The 17,752-nt window shown below is 45.2% G+C and overlaps 2 protein-coding genes across 4 annotated transcripts in view; both read right to left on the bottom strand.

Moving 5' to 3' along the window:
- Window positions 1-17,752, bottom strand: part of CCDC86 (coiled-coil domain containing 86) — a 248,143-nt gene that overhangs the window by 37,174 nt on the left and 193,217 nt on the right. The gene's annotated exons all lie outside the window — the stretch shown is intronic.
- Window positions 1-17,752, bottom strand: part of LOC134575655 (uncharacterized) — a 185,474-nt gene that overhangs the window by 4,063 nt on the left and 163,659 nt on the right. For all 3 annotated transcript variants that reach the window (XM_063435005.1, XM_063435006.1, XM_063435004.1), the window contains exon 6: window positions 14,297-14,416. In XM_063435005.1, the coding sequence (XP_063291075.1) occupies window positions 14,297-14,416 (120 nt within the window). The remainder of the gene's footprint in view (window positions 1-14,296; window positions 14,417-17,752) is intronic.

Genomic DNA, 17,752 nt, shown 5'->3' with positions numbered 1-17,752 from the left:
CAGAAGGGCTGCACCAGTTCGCAGTCCCACCAAAGGTGGAGCGCAGTGCCGGTCTCCCTGTTGCACCTCCAGCAGAGGTCTGTGTGTTCAGGGTCTATGGCATGCAGTACCATTGGGGTGCGGTACCAGTTCGTTAGCAGCTTAAACGCTGTCTCTTGGGTTTTGCTGAAGACTGAACAGTGGTGTGTCAAGTAACACATCTGTTCCCATTCTTCCTCCGTGAAAGTCTTCCCTAATGTTCGTTCCCATTTCCCCATGAATTTAGGTGTCTCCGCTGGTGATTCCCTCTGTAGCATGGAGTATATGTGTGAGATCCCGTGAGGTTGCGGATCTGGCTCCATACATAGCCTCTCGAATGTGGTGGGGTCGCGCTTTCTTGCCATGCCCTCAGGGAGGGTGTGTACATAACTCCGAAGCTGTCTGTGTTTAAGGTGGTGTAAAAGGGTGGGGGCGGTCCCTTCCAGTAGGGTCGGGAGTGCCTTGCATTCCGTCCCCGCCAGAAGGTGATGTAGTCTGGGGACTTTGTGTCTGATTAGGTCCCTGAACGCGGGGGGAAGCTGCTGTTGTGTATGAGTGGGAGTAGGGGGGACGGTAATGGGGCCAGTCTACTTCTCTTCGCTACTCTCTCCCACACCCTCAGTGTTGCGGTCGTGTAGGGCGTGCCCAGTCCTCCATAGCCCCCTCTCCCTGTCCACGGGACAGTGGACAGTGGTGTCCCCGTGTCCGTTTCCTCTGCCTCCTTCCAGCGCTTGTGGACATTCTCTTTTGTCCACTCCATGACTCGTTGGAGATGACATGCGTCGTAGTACCGGGCGAAGTCCGGTATGGCTAAGCCCCCCCTATCTTTGGGCAGTGTCAGTGCGGCTAGTTTGACCCTTGGCCGTTTGCGGTCCCATATGTATTTCCCGATGTCCTGTCTCAGGGTCCGGAAGAATGAGCTGGGGATGGTGACAGGTATGGCTTGCATAAGATATAGCAGGCGCGGGAGAAGGTTCATTTTTATAACTTGAACCCTGCCCAACCAAGAAATGTGCGGGTATGCCCATTCTGACAGGTCTTTCCGGAGTCTGTCCAGTAGGGGTATGAAGTTGTGTCTGAATAGGTCAGTGTCTTTCCTTGTTAACCAGGTGCCCAAGTACTGTATGCGGTGTTGTGCCCATTGGAAGGTGTGGCTCTGTCTTAAAGGGGAGGCTCTGTGTTCCGGTAGGTTCACGTTCAGAATGTAGGATTTGGCATAATTGATCTTAAGGTTAGCAATCTCCCTGAAGGTCTCAAAGGCCTTCAGGATATTCGGGAGTGAGATCTCTGGGTTGGAGACGAAGAAAAGGAGGTCGTCGGCGTACGCCGCAATTTTGTGCTGCGTGTCTCCAGATCCTATTCCCCTGATTGCCTAATTTTGTCGTATGTGCGTCAGGAAGGGTTCGAGTGTCAGCACAAAGAGCAGGGGAGATAGAGGGCATCCCTGCCGCGTTCCGTTGGTGATGGGGAAGGCGCTCGTCAGGGCTCCGTTCACTATGACGTGAGCGGTGGGCCCGTCGTACAACGCCCCGACCCACCCCCGGAAATGCGGGCCCAGTCCGATGTGTGTCAGTATGTGGAACATATATTGCCAGTCGACTCTGTCGAAGGCCTTCTCTGCGTCTGTCGACAGCAGCAGAACGCCCCCGTTCCCGCCATGTCGTCTGTGCATGAGCGTTAGCGCTCTGATCGTGTTGTCTCTTGCTTCGCGTCCCCTGACAAAGCCGACCTGGTCTGGGTGTATGAGGGTGGGGATGTGTGTCTGGAGTCTTGTGGCTAGTATTTTTGCCAGTAGTTTGACATCGCAATTGATCAGTGAGATGGGCCTGTAGTTCCCGCAGTGTTCCCTATGCTTGCCTTCCTTAGGGATGAGCGCGATGTGTGCTGTTAGCGACTGTTTTGGTAGGTGGTGGCCCTCCCTGAGTGCGTTTAAGGCCTCTAGAAGGGGCGAGTATAGTAGGTCTGCGAACGTGGTGTAGTATTTGAGTGGTAGCCCATCTGGGCCGGGACTTTTGCCTTGTTTCATCATTTTAATGATGCGGGCCAGCTCTTCTATGGAGATCGGTTCGTCTAGCCTGTCCGTGATTTCCTGTGTCAGGGACGGGAGGGAGTGCTCTGACAGATAGTCCTGTATTTTCGCACGCAGTACTTCCCCGGATTTATGTTGGTGGGGTCTGGGAAGGGCATATAGGTTCGCGTAATAGTCCCGTGTTATGTCTAGGATCTTGGAAGGCAGGTGGTGCAAGGTGCCCTTAGAGTCTCTCATCCTGTCAATATACGTCCCCTGTCGTCTTTTGGCTAGCATTCTAGCCAGTAGCTTTCCACTTTTGTTGCCGTGGAGCAAGAAGGCCTTGTGTCGAATTACGTCTCTGTGGTGTTGTCTGTGTAGGAGGCCCGTCAGGTCGCGTCTAAGTTGCAGCAATGTCGCCTGATGTGTCGGTAGTTGTGCGGTTTTATTGAGTGTTTCCACCTTGTGTATTTCTGCCACCAGGTCTGCCATGCGACTATTAGTCTGTTTTTTGAGAGTGGACCCCTGGCGGATGAAGTGTCCGCGTATCACATCTGATGGTAGGTGAGGTGTGGTCAGTTGTGTTCGTCTCAAAGTATTCCTTGAGTGTGCCTATGATTTCGGACGTAAAGTCGGGTCTGGTCAGTAGATAGTCATTAAGTCGCCATTTGTTGTGGCGGGGTCTGAACATAGGGGACGAGAGTGTCAGGGTCACCGGCGCATGATCTGACCATGTCGCCACCCTGACCATGCACAGTTTTGACAATGGTCGCCACACATTTGTGGGGTACTTTATACAAGTCTCAGACAAGTGTTGATTTTATTCTATTTGATTTATTTTTGTTTTGTTCACAAGTGTTTTGGATGTTGACTCTCACCAGTTTTTATATATTAGAAATGTATCATTAAAAGTTAAGTTTTATTATTCACGCATTAAGGTTGCCCGTTAAGTTCTCTACTGTATCCTTACTGTTTCCTGCAACTAGTATGGTATTCCACTCCATAGTATACTCTACCAATATCCCTTTTCTCCTGTTCCCCTCACACTTTTGTAAAAACCCACCAAATACAACTTAGCACAATATCTATGTGACGTGATTCTTTACCAGACAAAGGCAGAACTTAAATATTCCTTTATTATTATTATTATTATGAGCAAAAAATAGGAATAGTGCATACAAAAATATAGATGACCATCAAATGAATTACACCAACAACAGATAAAAACAAAAGGGATAACATAACAGAAGTCCTAGTCACTTACTCAGGTTTCAAAGTAAAACTTCTGCCCAGGGGGTCTCTGGTAAGCTAGATGGTGACTGTGACGGTCACCCCGAGTGAGTAGTGCTGTAGTATTTTCCAGTCAATATCCAAGCAGACCATTAATCCAATATAGCTGTAGAGCTCTTATAAGATGTAACGGACCGTTTCACTTACAAGAGGATAAAACCCAGTTTAGGCGATATCCCCCTTTCCAGATGCACAGGCAGCTACTGCAAACACCACTCTCCCGACTGGAACCACACGAACACTGGAACAGCTGAACAAGAAAAGCATACAATCCGCTTACACTCCTGGCAGTCAGCATACAATCCAATTCCCCCAAAGAACGAGACGACACATCGCTTTGAGGGTAAAACAGGAACTCTCGACTGGCACATCCAGCCTGGCTTTTATTACAATGATACACATACAGGCCACACCCAGGGGGAGGCATAAAACAACCAATAGCATAGATGTTACCTCCCACACATCTCCTCCCCTTAGATTAACACAACATAATTATACCGTACACCCTTTTCCCCAATCCCTGGATGTACCCCAAATACACATGCTACACCTCTAAAGTACTATCCCCTGATAGCCCTGATCTGGGTGAGCAACATACTCAAAAATCACCCAGATCGGACCAGGGGTTCGGGAGTTAGGAGCAGGCAAAGTTTTGACCGACCGCATGGGTAAAGTATCCGAAAACAGTTCCATGCATTTTGGCCCTGCGGTCGGTCACAGAAAAGGGAATGAAACAAACGAATTGCCTGGGTTATGGAGCCTAAGGGGGATTCGCATGAATCCCCTAGTTCGTGGGTTTCTTTCTACCGAATGGCGGGCTGTTCGGTAGTTTCCCCACGAAATCCTGGAAGTCTGGAGGTCTCAGCGGTGCTTGCCTAGTCGAGTGTCCGATTTTAGTTCCAGACACTCGACGGCAAAACACCGCTGTTCGGGAGTTTAAGATGGCCGCTGCCACGTGTTCGTTTCCCGAATGGCGGCCCCCCAGAGGACAAAGACCACACTGCACGGATTGCCAATTACCCGTTTGCAACATTGTTGCAAACGGTAATTGGAGGCACACTTATTCCTGGGTGGTCTGGTTGTTCGGTAGTTTCACTCAATATAATGAATGTAGTGCTTCTACCGAACAATCAGCTGAATGCTGCATACATATAACCCAGGTTAACTGAACACATTATAACATATGTAATATTAAAGGCAGTATACTGTAATATGCTCCACAGTCTTAAAGGGACAGTAGTCCCAAAAGTCCCAATATGTCCACAGATGATTTTAAAAGGGCCAGCAGCAGCAATATAAAGTACAACATGCCCAAATATAGTTTTTACAGTGCAATATGTCCAGGGGCCATAGTCGCAGGGCAGGAGGCTAGCAACCAGGCCTCTCCAGTTCACAGTGGCGAAGTTGGTTTCGCCACATAAGAGCTAGTGGTTATAGCTGTTCCCTACAATCACGAGACAAGGCTGCGTGTTAAGGGTGAAGTGAACTGGTTTTAATGGTGCCACACTTGGCCTTTGATGACAATCCCCATGCAAGGGGCACTCCCACATGGACCTTGTGGGGAACTACGGTACAAAGTCACAGACCAATAATAACAGTGTTACAATGCATGACACTCCCATATACAAACATACAATCCCTCCCCTCTGCCTAAGAGATAATGGAGTCAGATACTGTATTAACTCAATTATCTCCAGGCAGAAAAACACATTTTTATATAACCCCAAAAGTACTCCAAAACACATAAGATCCCATGATAGCCCTGATCTGGGTGACCAACATATCCAAAAATCACCCCGATCAGTTCACGGGTTCAGGAATTTCCTGGAAGTCATTTATTTGACCGACAAACAGCTGAATCAGAGCTTGCGGTCAGTCTAGTTCGGTAGTTTGAAAACTAACAAACTACCGAATAGAGTCAATAGTCTTACCCTGGAGCTTGTTCCCATCATCCAGGCGAATGATTTCATCAAACAGTGCCCTTCTAAGTTGTATAGAACCGAACACAGGCGATGATGGAAGTCCAGCGGTGTTCGGGAGTTTCTGTGTCTGATTTTAGTTCCATGAGATTCATGCCCAAACACCGCTGCCTGTGTTCCTGCGAACAAGATGGCCGGCACCTCGTGGTTGTTCATAGGAATTGCGGCCACCCAGACGAACAATTAGAACAATGCGGTGAAAAACATTCCAAGTTGTTAATAGGTGTTAACAAGACCAGGGTGGTCTCTGGTTTGTGCGGTTGTTCGGGAGTTCGAAGTGCCGCTTCAAACCGCTTCTAAAGTTTGAAGTGTAGCCATACAAGTCCAAAAGGCACAAACAGGGTCTTTAACAAAAGTCTATCACAGGGGCCATAGTCACAGGGCAGGAGGCTGGCAAACAGGCTCCTCCAAAAGCCAGTGGCGAGGTTACTTTCGCCACAGTGACTCACTCAGAATTAGATTCTGGCCCCCAAGCAAGTACAAACACATTTCAGAATCATTAGATATATACCATGTGGATTACTAAGTCTGGCCTAGAGGTGGATATAAGGCAGACCTATGGAACAATAAGTGACCACCCACTTGTGTTCCAGACCAGCATCAATCCAAATGGAAACATTTAGTTCCATCTACTCGTATGTACTTGCCACAGAAATAAGAATTGCATCTATGAATTTGCTACCATTTTTCCATTGCATAGAAATGTTACACTCCTTACTTGTGACCCAATATAGCGGACATCACAATCGCTTCCTATATGGGTAAGTTACACAAATCATGTTTAGGCTTGATTAGAAGATTGTGCTTGTCCCATTCTAAATATAATAAAAACAAAGTGTAATTATATATGTTTCTTTTGGATATGATACTGGAACACAAGGCTAGGTATCATTAACATATCATATATTGTCATGGGTGTAGTGCAGTGTATATGTTTGAGGGATGCATAATGTATGAGGTGTGCATTGTGTGTGTGAGGGTGCAGTGTGTGTTTGTGAGGGGTGCACTGTGTGTGTTTGTGAAGGATGCAGTGTGTGTATGTGTGCGTGAGGGTTGTGATGTGTGTGTATCAGAGGTAAAGTGTGTGTGTGTGTGAGGGGTGCAATGTTTGTAACTGCTGGGAGTCCTAAATTGTGTGTATAGGGGGGGTCAAATAGGTCTTTTCTTTTTCATTAATATTTAAAAAAATAAATGAATGTTACCTTTGGCCCGGGAGAGGGAACATTGCCTGCAAGACCTGATGGTCCTGTGGTAAGTTCACTCTCATTTTTTGCTCAAACATCTCTGGCAAATCTTCGACTCTATGCTGACGATTTGACTAGCAAGGGAAAGCAGATAAGACCTCCCACAGAAGGTCCTCCAGTTGTCCAGACATAGCAACCACATAGCTTTTGGTGGCTATAGTAACTCCCTAGAATTCAACCTTCATTGGAAGATGACAACAGAATATGTGCAGTGGTTCTGTCTAAAAGCCCACAATGTCAGGCATTTCTGTTAGACTACAATTGTGTGGGAGTTTAAAGTAAGTTGAATACCCAAACTGGGAAGCAACTTTAGGTGTGTCCTGGGGCGACCAGATTAGGGGATAACCCTTACAAAATTGTATAAATAGAAAGCAGACCTAATAGGTCAGAGAGAGTAGGGCGCCCCCTAGTGATTATCCATACATATGTACAAAAAAGTAAAATATAACTTTTAATAGTTAATGCATAAAATGCTTGAGGTAAGGACCCGGATACAAAACAAAAAAGGGGAGAAAATGAAAATACAATACACAAAATAAAGAAAACAAAATAAAGTAAAATTAGATCGGGAGGATATCAATAAATGTGAGAGCGTGCTGGATGGGGATAGTATAACCTAAGGTGATAACCTACAAGTTACTATGCGTATGAACGCCCTCCAAACTGCTGTATATCTCACAGGTACACTATAAACTCTTGGTTGACTCGTGCTATGGACCCTCCGTTTACTCCCCGCTAACAGTATCCAACACGGAATCTGATAGGGTAGAGAGAATGGCAAACTATAATGTGCCCATGAAGGAGGGAAAAGAGGCAACGAGAAAATAACATGAGAAGTAAGTGTATCATATAAATGAGTACTGTTCTGGATGATACTAGTGTATCTAAAAACGATACAGTTATGGGAGCAATGCCTCTGGGGTTGAGAGAGCGAACTCAGTGAGGAGAGAGCAGCCACTGATAACCAGACAGTGCTATAAGATACTAGCTAACAGTTGTGCAGTGGTGCCCTCCTAAAGGAATGGGAGGATGCAGCTAATCTATGCTCCCGCACCTTTATGAACATTATCTGTAGATTTGAGAGCCAAAGGTTGGAACTTATAAATAATAATGTGAAAGAAGCAGTTGAGGCTGTACAAAAACATAAAGATGATCCAACCTTTGACTCACAAGAACTGAAACTCCAGCATAATCTGAACAAGTACAAAGATACTATTAAAAATCGGAAGCATAAAAAGTTCATAAGGGATAACTTGGATTATAAAAATGGGAGAGTCTATAGAAAATGCAACAGAAAAAACGTACGCACAGACTCAGACCGGTACTCAACATCAGAGTACGAGACCTCTGATACAGACACTGAAAGCTCAAACACTAGTTCTACGCCCTCAAGTGTCACTCAAACAAGAGGCATACTGAAAAAAGGGGTGGCTTTTTTAGGCCAAAACCCCCGAGAGGGGGAACCCCAAGCACAGTACAGGCAAACGCGGTACAGGGGGAGGTCACGCAAACGTTATTAAACGCCAGTAATAAAGTCATCAATTTCTCAGATGAGGCACTTACTGAAACCCAGGTCCAGGTTCTCGTAAAGGGGTTATCCTTTGTCCCAGTCCCTCTATTCAACAAGTTTGAATGGATAAAGGATATCCACCTTTTTGGACGGAGACTGGACGATGAGGAAGAATTTATGGAGATAAATTCTTCCTCATCGAGAAAGAGAAAAAAGCCAGGGACCTGGGTTTTAATATGAGGGAATATCAATGCCTCCAAGACCTAGTAACCTTACTAGATGAGAATGATGGCCCTGAGCTGCTACCTTACACCGACCTACGAACTAAGAGTAAATTTACCCCGAATATCAGGGATTACAAGAACATTGATATGTTCGTAGAGTCGACCTGCCAAATGATACAAGACCTAAGGTTGGATAATCTTCAAATTCGACCACACAGCAACCTTTCAAGGAGGGAATGGCAAGCCCTCTGTGAACTACAGGCAAATTATGACATAGTCATCAAGCCGGCAGACAAGGGGGGCAATATCGTGGTACAGAATAAAACACAATATGTACAAATGGCCCTAAATATACTTAAAGACGGTACCACCTATAAACATCTACCCTCAGATCCCTCTACCAAATTTCTACGACTAGACATCAGGGCCATACCTCCTTTGTAATAGATTTACTACAGTTTGTCTTGACCCACAACTTTTTCTTGTTTAATGGACAGTACTACCACCAGGTGCAGGGCACAGCTATGGGGACATCTTGTGCCCCATCGTATGCCAACCTGCACCTGGGCTGGTGGGAGGAGTACGTGGTCTTCAGCAACTCAAACATTGAATACACCAAATTCATCTTTATGTGGAAACGCTATATAGATGACGTACTAGTGGTATGGACTGGCACGAGGGATCTTTTTCTGACCTTCGTTGAGACCTTGAACTCCAATGACCTTAACTTGAAGTTTACAATGGAGATAGGGGGGTCGTCCTTGAACTTCCTTGACTGTACGTTCACGACCACATCAAAACAAACCATTGAGACGACTTTATTCAGGAAACCCACCTCAACTAACACTATGTTGAGGTGGGAGAGCTATCACCCCACCACACTGAAGAGAGGCATCCCCGTGGGACAGTACCTCCGACTCAGGAGAAACTGTTCCAACGTGGAGGAATTTACCATCCAAGCCAAACTCCTTAAACACAGATTCAAAGAGAGGGGCTATCCCAACCGCTGTCTAAAGCAAGCGTATCAGAGGGCTCTACATAGTGATAGATCGGAACTCCTCAGCGACAAACTGACACTTGCCACACAAACGCCTATTCGCTGCATCGCAAGTTTTGATTCAGGTTGGAACCAGGCCAAGAAGATACTAGGCAGGTTCTGGCCACTCATATCACAGGACCCCCACTTTAAGGGGATAGTCACCCCCTACGTATCTCTAACAGCACGTAGAGGTAGAAATCTAAAAGAGTCACTTGTGCCCAGCCATTTATCCTCCAAGAAACCTGGTCACAACTGGCTTTCTTTACAGGGTACTTACAAGTGTGGCAAATGCGTCGCATGCAGCCACATTTGCAAAGACTCTAAACAACTTATGGACTCAAGCAATCAGGTGGTCTGCAATGTTAAACAATTCTTTAATTGCAGTACCAAAGGCTTAGTTTACCTCCTGATTTGTGAATGTGGCCTAAAATATGTGGGCAAAACAATCCGCCCATTTAAAAGGCGAATCATGGAGCATGTACATTCCGTGAGAAACCTGAGGGATACACCTGTACACTCCCTTTATTGAGAAATAAACACATCAGGATTCTATTAACATAAATGATCATACACATGTACATAATTTCTTTAGGGACTGTACATACTTTCGTTTTATTTCATCTATTCGTTCATTAGTTTATTATTATTATTTTTTCATTTTTTATAGCAACACGCTTATTTATTCTTTTTGTTCAACTTTATTTATATTTATTTCATTTATTTTCACACTTTATTCAATTACACTTATATTTTATTTTTTTTACTGTCACTTCTTTCATTTTTATTTTTGTTTCATGTTCTTTTTCACGTTCTTTTTCATATTATTTAGGTTTCACCGACGGGAACCCCATATTTATGTAAATAACCCATTGTGCACCAGACCCCCTTAGTGGCTTTTGGACTTACCCTCCCGGGATATAATCCCACGATTTTCATTCCATGCATCTGAAGTAGTCTCCCCTCACTAGAGGACCTGACTGGAGGCTCATCTTAGGCCTCCGAAACCCGTATTTTTTCGGGTCAGCACTCTCACATTGATTAAATTTTATATTTGGTCACTTGTTATACAGGCACTGTTCAACATGAGCAGCCCCATATGTATATAAAAGGGTTCGTCACATCCATGGATGTCATACTGGTCACGGGCACTGAAGGGGTTAATGGTTCCGTTGATTGCCAGCAACATTACCCAATCAGCTCCTGACACACAAAGGGGCGTCATTGGTCCGTTCCCGGCGAATCAGGGCGCAACAATGTGAATCACGCCCATAGCTTGGACTTAGCTTTCATGGGTATATAAGGGGCTCCCGTTACTCATTTCTTGTTTAGCCTCAGAAGAAGGCGCTTGTGTTGGCGCCGAAACACGTGTCAGGCAGGCAGTTAGGGAGGATATGACTTGAGTCTGTTCGCATGGAGAATTAGTCAGTAAATTGAGCAATTCGTTATAGTTCCTCTATAGAGATACAGAGTTTTCTTTTCTTTTTAAACTCAGAGGGGTGGCTTCAAGGGGACAGACTTGGTGTATTAAGCAAGAGTTGCATAAGGGGACAGAATTGTTGTATTGAGCGAGCGTTGAATCCTAAGGTCCAGCAGGTTGGCTAGTATAGACCTGGTTCACTGTAGCTCTGCATCCCAGTTACTGAGCGCTCTTTGAACACCGAGTTTGGTCCTCACAGCCGGTTCCTACAATTGTATCATTTTTATCTAAGAGGGGTGATGATGGGGGCACGTTTGGTGGGTGTAGAGGAAGGATTTTTTTCAAAGACACCACTGCACAACTGTTAGCTAGTATCTTATAGCACTGTCTGGTTATCAGTGGCTGCTCTCTCCTCACTGAGTTCGCTCCCTCAACCCCAGAGGCATTGCTCCCATAACTGTATCGTTTTTAGATACACTAGTATCATCCAGAACAGTACTCATTTATATGATACACTTACTTCTCATGTTATTTTCTCGTTGCCTCTTTTCCCTCCTTCATGGGCACATTATAGTTTGCCATTCTCTCTACCCTATCAGATTCCGTGTTGGATACTGTTAGCGGGGAGTAAACGGAGGGTCCACAGCACGAGTCAACCAAGAGTTTATAGTGTACCTGTGAGATATACAGCAGTTTGGAGGGCGTTCATACGCATAGTAACTTGTAGGTTATCACCTTAGGTTATACTATCCCCATCCAGCACGCTCTCACATTTATTGATATCCTCCCGATCTAATTTTACTTTATTTTGTTTTCTTTATTTTGTGTATTGTATTTTCATTTTCTCCCCTTTTTTGTTTTGTATCCGGGTCCTTACCTCAAGCATTTTATGCATTAACTATTAAAAGTTATATTTTACTTTTTTGTACATATGTATGGATAATCACTAGGGGGCGCCCTACTCTCTCTGACCTATTAGGTCTGCTTTCTATGTGTGGGAGTTTAGGTTAGTGCCCTTCCCCAGCCCACCCTCCCCCCAGTGCACCTCAAGTGGGGGCTATTCAACTAAACGGGGGACTTAGGGACCCCCCCATGAGCAGGGCTCTTTTTGGAGGGAAGATAGAGGAGGTGATGAGGCATCCAAAGATACTCTGAACTTGGGGGAGCCTGAAGAACCTAAGGAATCGCCGCTGTTTTGGGTGATTAGGACTTTCACCCCAGCGCCATGGAACTCTGCACCGGATCAGAGAGCTGCCGCGGCACACTAAAACTGCGCTATTTGGACAGATGGGAAGCCCGGGGACAAGCTTCCCGGGGTTGTATGGCATATGATGGTGCTCAATTATTTTTATGTATGTTTTGTTGTTGCTCTCTCTGTGTCCAGGAAATAATTAGCTTAACCGATATCTGACTCAATTATCTTCCAGACACAGAGGAGCCTGGGTGGGCCTCTGTTACAATCAATGGACACCCCATGCTGGGGGTCTGTGTATAAATTTAGTGTGCCTTGATGTAATAACTCCGTTCTACTTCACCCTTCACAAGGTTTTGGCTAGTGCTTGGGTGAGACAGCTACACAGCTACACTTTCTGCAGGAGAGCTTAATCACTTGGAGCTGCAACACAGGACCCTGTTCCAGGGTGGAAAATTCTGGATAGACACCGGTCTAGGAAGCGTGCTTGGCAGAGGTACCCAGCCGGGTTACCAGACGGGCCGTCACATCTGGTGGCAGCCGTGATATGGCTTCCTAGCGATTGGGGACCCATCTGAGATACCTGTATACCTGCAGGAATTTGTCAGGATGGAGCAAGCTAGCCCCCAGCCAGCGCCCCCATACAAGGAGGAGTTCCACTGGAGACTGCAGGATGCATAGGCCTAGAAGTATGGCCCAATCTCAGCGGAGGAGGAGCTGGCCTGGAGAGATGGCATACGGAGAGATCTCTGGCACGAGGCCATGGTGGAAACTCAAGTTAGGTGGAGAGTGAGCCTTCCCAGTTGGGAACAGCGCAGGTAGAAGCAAGTGGCGCTGCGGATGCTGTTTTTTGTAGAGCAGCCCCTGGAGGAGTGGGTAAATGGAACTCCAGTGACTGGTCAGGTAGGAAGTGTGGCTGGATGAGGCATACTGGGCGCTACGGTAGTATACGGTCAAGCGGTGCCCTTGGATGGCTAAAGATCAGAGGGTGTTGACTACAATGGTACTGGCCTACTGTGGGAGGCCCTGGAGGAGGACAGTGACTTTGACAGCAAAGTCAGTTATGGGACATCCAGGAATACAGAGTGGACATGCTACGGAGCAGGAGTACGAATGTTCTTTGACTATGTTCAGTCACAAACGCTTGGAATAGAGCCACTGGGAGAGGAGACAGCAGGTCTCTCTCCCCAGCGGCAGTGTATGTTACAGGGAGAGGAGACAGCCGGTGTTCCTCCCCAGCAACAGCTGTAGCAACCAGTAGTGGAAACAGCTGGTCCCTCTCCGCAGCGGCAGCTAGAGCCACCGGGAGTAGAGAAAGCCGGCCCCCCTCTCCAGCTGCAGTATGCATTACAGGGAGAGTAGACGGTCAGTCTCTCTTCTCAGCGACCATATGTATTACAGGGAGAGGAAAGGGGCAGTCTCCCTCCCCATGACAGGTGAGTTTCGTCCTTCCTCCCCAGGGTGGCAAACTCCGTATGGACCCCAGTCAAGCTGCGGCAACTTGGGGGTGAAGCGTGTCCCAGTTAGAGCTAGGAAGCGTGCTTGATGGAGGTACCCAGCCGGGGTACCAGGCGGTCCTTCACAATGCCCATTTTCTATGGAAACCACTCCACCTCTTTGGCCCCCCAAACTTTATCAGGTACATGCCACCCTCTTCCTACAGTTCAAGCTTTGCCCCCCAAAAGCCTATCAATGCCATTTGTCTCAATACAGCTTCTCAGTGACATTTGTCTCAAAATAGCTAATTTATGCCATATTTGTGCCCAAATAGCTTATTATTGCCATCATTGTCCCAAAATAGCTTATCAATGCCATCTATGTCCCATAATAGCTCATCAGTGCCATCTTTGTGTAACAAAATGGCTTATCACTGCCATCTTTGTGCCCAAATAGCTTATCAATGCCATATTTGTCCCAATGGGCTAATCAGTGCCATTTCCCTTTCCAAATAGCTTACCAGTGTCATGCTGTCCTCAAATAACTTATCAGCACCATCCTAATGCCAGGAGATCATAATCTTTGCCTTCCAGCTCTTCCGCCCAGTGCTGAGCACAAGGGTACAGATCTTAACACAAGGAATGTAGCCCAATGCGAGGTTGTGGCTGCACTCCCTGCCGATTTGTCTATAGCTACAGAGCGCCTGGGCATTGTGCATCACATGCAACTGCCCAGGATCGGCCATGCCCTAACCATATATCTCGTTAACCCTACAACCTAATCCTACAGTGTAATTAACACAGCTGTAACCCACTATTCATTTTGCATTGTGTTCATTAATGCAGTACTCTATTTAAAAAAGACATTTATAACTAATTTCAAACTATACGTTTTTAAAGTAAATCAATGATTACAACTCATATAGGCAAAGACAGTACCAGCAAGGAATATCCGGCAGTTTTCAGCACTTTCCATCCAAAAACCATAATGCACACGGAAATGATTAATCCAAGAAGAGATAAGATTAGAGTCACCGAAATAACGGATATTCTCAGGATCTGGAAGATGAGTAAAGAAAAAGAACGCTATGTTATAATTTTCTCAATATCATTCAGAATTTTATGTGTAGCAGTTGTAAAAAAAAAAAAATCTGTAAGGTTGTCACTTCTACTTTCACTACAATCATATCTATAAAAACAATTACGGTAAGAAGGATCTGTCAGAATTAAATGTAATGTGGCTCTGTCAAGGCCATATGCATTTTTGTAGATAAAATGAAGCGTGTTGCTTGTTATTATTAACTACTTTCTGACTGTAAATCACCTGTAGAGCGGTCTCCTTAATTTAAATTCAATTATATTTTTGTTGGATTAGTTGGATACATGTTGTAGCTCTTTTTAGCCCTAAAGGGAAACCTACGGGGTTCTGGTGAATTGCTCCTCTTGTGAAATTAATATCATTATACCATTTATTTACTACTTATTGCATTGATAAATAATATTGGACTATACCGGAAAAGTTATTTCCCTTGTGTTTTTTTTTTTTGCAGTTTAATTGCCGACCGTCTTTGTTCATTCGAACGCGGTCAGCGGTGTATGCTAAAGATTCTGTGGAACTAAAATCGGATGCACAAATACACGAACACCGCTGACCCTTACCTTCTTCCATACTCAACTTGCAGCTCCAGAGACTAAGTCCCGTTTGAAGATGGGACTTAGTCGTTTTTCTGCATGAAATTGACCGACCGCACAGCCCAAATCTATGGAACTCTTTTGGGCAGGAAATTGTGCTTGCGGTCGGTCATAAAGGGACCTCCAGCTAACTTTTGATCCACTGGAGGGATTTGGCTGATTTTTGGAAGTGTTTATGTTTGATGTATGCTGAGTCTAAATATGTAATTTATGGAGATTGAATGTATGGTTTTAAAGTTACAGTGTATGTGTGAAAACTGTATTTTTACTGTCTGTAATAATTATGTTAACTGCTTATCTGAGGGGAGGGGATGTGTGGGTTGGACTGTTATTTGATTGGTTATTTTATGCCTCCCCCTGGGTGTGTTATGTATGTGCACAACCGTATTAAAAACCAGGCTGGGTGTGCCAGCACCTCAGTTCTTCTTGACCCTCAATACGTAGCCTTGTCTCGTTATTGGAGGGAACTGCTATATCACACTGGGGATTGCTATGCTCTACATACTCCCCTGAGCTTTAATCACTTAGCTCTTTTAGGAGCTTGTTCCGGATACGCTCTCCTGGAGGAGAGGTCTTCCCCACACGGTCCTCGAGGACAGAAACCGATCCAGGGTGGAAGGAAGACGGTGCGGCTCCAGTTAAGATACGGTGGTTGTGGAGTCAGCGGTGGTTGTGGTGTCCAGTGCGGTGCTTGTGGTCCTCGGCGCAAGCTAGGAAGCGTCCATCAACGGAGGGTACTCGGTCGGAGTACACGGAGCTCCGTTACAGACTGATTGTCCCACTGATATCCTTAGGGTATAAATTGGTTCCTATAAATGTGTTGTTCCATTGATTTATACATTTGTTTATTGTTGAGCTACTGTGCATTTAGTATACAAACTGTACGTATCACTGGTGTACCTGTTTTATTGGTTGAACATCACAAAACATTTTTTTTTAACTTTATATACCACAGTTGTCGTTTTGAATAAAAGTTTAGTCTGTCTGGTGCCCCCTGTATGTGGATTTTTTTTGGTTATACATAGGAGTTTGTGATAAAAGAAAAAAAAAACCTTGATGAGAGATTTCTGGTGGAGCCTCTGTCTGGTCAGGGAGTTACCTTCCTGCAATCTCTACTTGCACTATAATAACAAAAGTAGCAAGAACTTTAATTTTACATTTGACATATTATTATGTAATGCATTAAAGAGGGGTTAATTTTCAGTCTATTGTATGCCTTTAATAACAAATGGGGATAGTTGGTGTGCTACAGGGACACATAAGACCAAAGTGTGTCGCTCAGTATAAAAGAACAAAGTATATAAATTAAACTTTATTAAATAACCCAGGTCTAAAAGGAGGGAACATACAAAAACAAAAAACACCAATAAAATACATTACCAAAAAAAAAGCAATTTAGCTTGTGCTAGATATTGAGGTCTCAAACAAGTTTAGAAAGTCGGAGCAATTGTTTATTATCCCGTCAGGATACAGACAAGGGGAGGCGGCATCTACAGCTACTTTAAGGCGTTGGGTTTCTAATAACATCAATATGGCATATAAACTAAAGAAAATATCTCCTCCGGAAAAGATAAAGACGCACTCTACGAGAGCATTGGCCACCTCCTGGGCTAATTGGGCAGAGGTTCCTTCTGATGACATATGCAGGGCAGCCACCTGGTCGTCACCTATAACCTTCATCAAACAGTACAAACTGGATGTGGTCTCTTCTTCATCATCCTTCGGTAGAGGGGTTTTGTCCTCAGTGAATCTCTCGTGAATAAATTCTCCTTTGCAGCATGATATTGGAGTCTCGTTTTTATTCACCCTCCCTTGATTACGGAGCTTGGGTATTACCCATTAGTGATGCTGCCATGAATGGCCAGGAATATAGAACATTTTCTCCATACTTACCGTAATTTTCTTTTCCTGGCTATAATTCATGGCAGCATCAGCAACCCTCCCAATAATTTTTTTTTAAGCTTTATACTAGACTGTGGGTTGGAAGGAGGAGGGACCTTTTATACCTATAGTCTGGTTGATTAATTGATTGATTGTTTCCTGTCCTGTTCATGTTAGGGGCGGAGCTAACCCATTAGTGATGCTGCCATGAATTATAGCCAGGAAAATAAAATTACGGTAAGTATGGAGAAAATTTTCTATATTACTGAACCAAGTGGGAGAAAGCCAGGGACAAGTTATTTTACAGGTCTGGGGACATAGTCTTAAAGGGACATTGTTCACCAAAGTTACAAGATGTCCCCAGACGGTACTTAAAGGGCCATACACACCCAATAAAAGTTAATACGTTTTCAGGGGCACAATCTTCCAGGGGCCATAGTCATGATGAAGGAGGCTGGCAAACAGGCTTCTCCACAATCCCGGGAAGCAGGGCAATTTCTCATTTAAAGGGCCAGTTACAAATAGCAATTTGTAACATATCTCCCCATTGGGGTGGAAGACTAACCAGGCACCTGACCTTCTGTCGGTCAGTGCCTCCGTTAGTCGATCCACCAACCCACAATAACCAAATGCCAGAGTAGCCCACCCACAACAAACAGGTACAAGGGTGACCCACCCACAAGAAACAGTTACTGCACCTGGGTATTTTGCTGTGGTGATGGGGCAACATGCTGTGGGGACTTGAGGGAGGGCGGAGGCCAACTGCACTCTGCCCAGCTGCCAGCTCTTCTGCTGGGGTGTTGAGACCATAGTCCGGCTCAG

Source organism: Pelobates fuscus, chromosome 10 (assembly GCF_036172605.1).
Source record: "Pelobates fuscus isolate aPelFus1 chromosome 10, aPelFus1.pri, whole genome shotgun sequence".
In the NCBI taxonomy this organism is placed as follows: Eukaryota; Metazoa; Chordata; class Amphibia; order Anura; family Pelobatidae; genus Pelobates; species Pelobates fuscus.
Note: the sequence above shows the minus strand (reverse complement) of the source record. Positions and strands in the feature narration are given on the sequence as shown.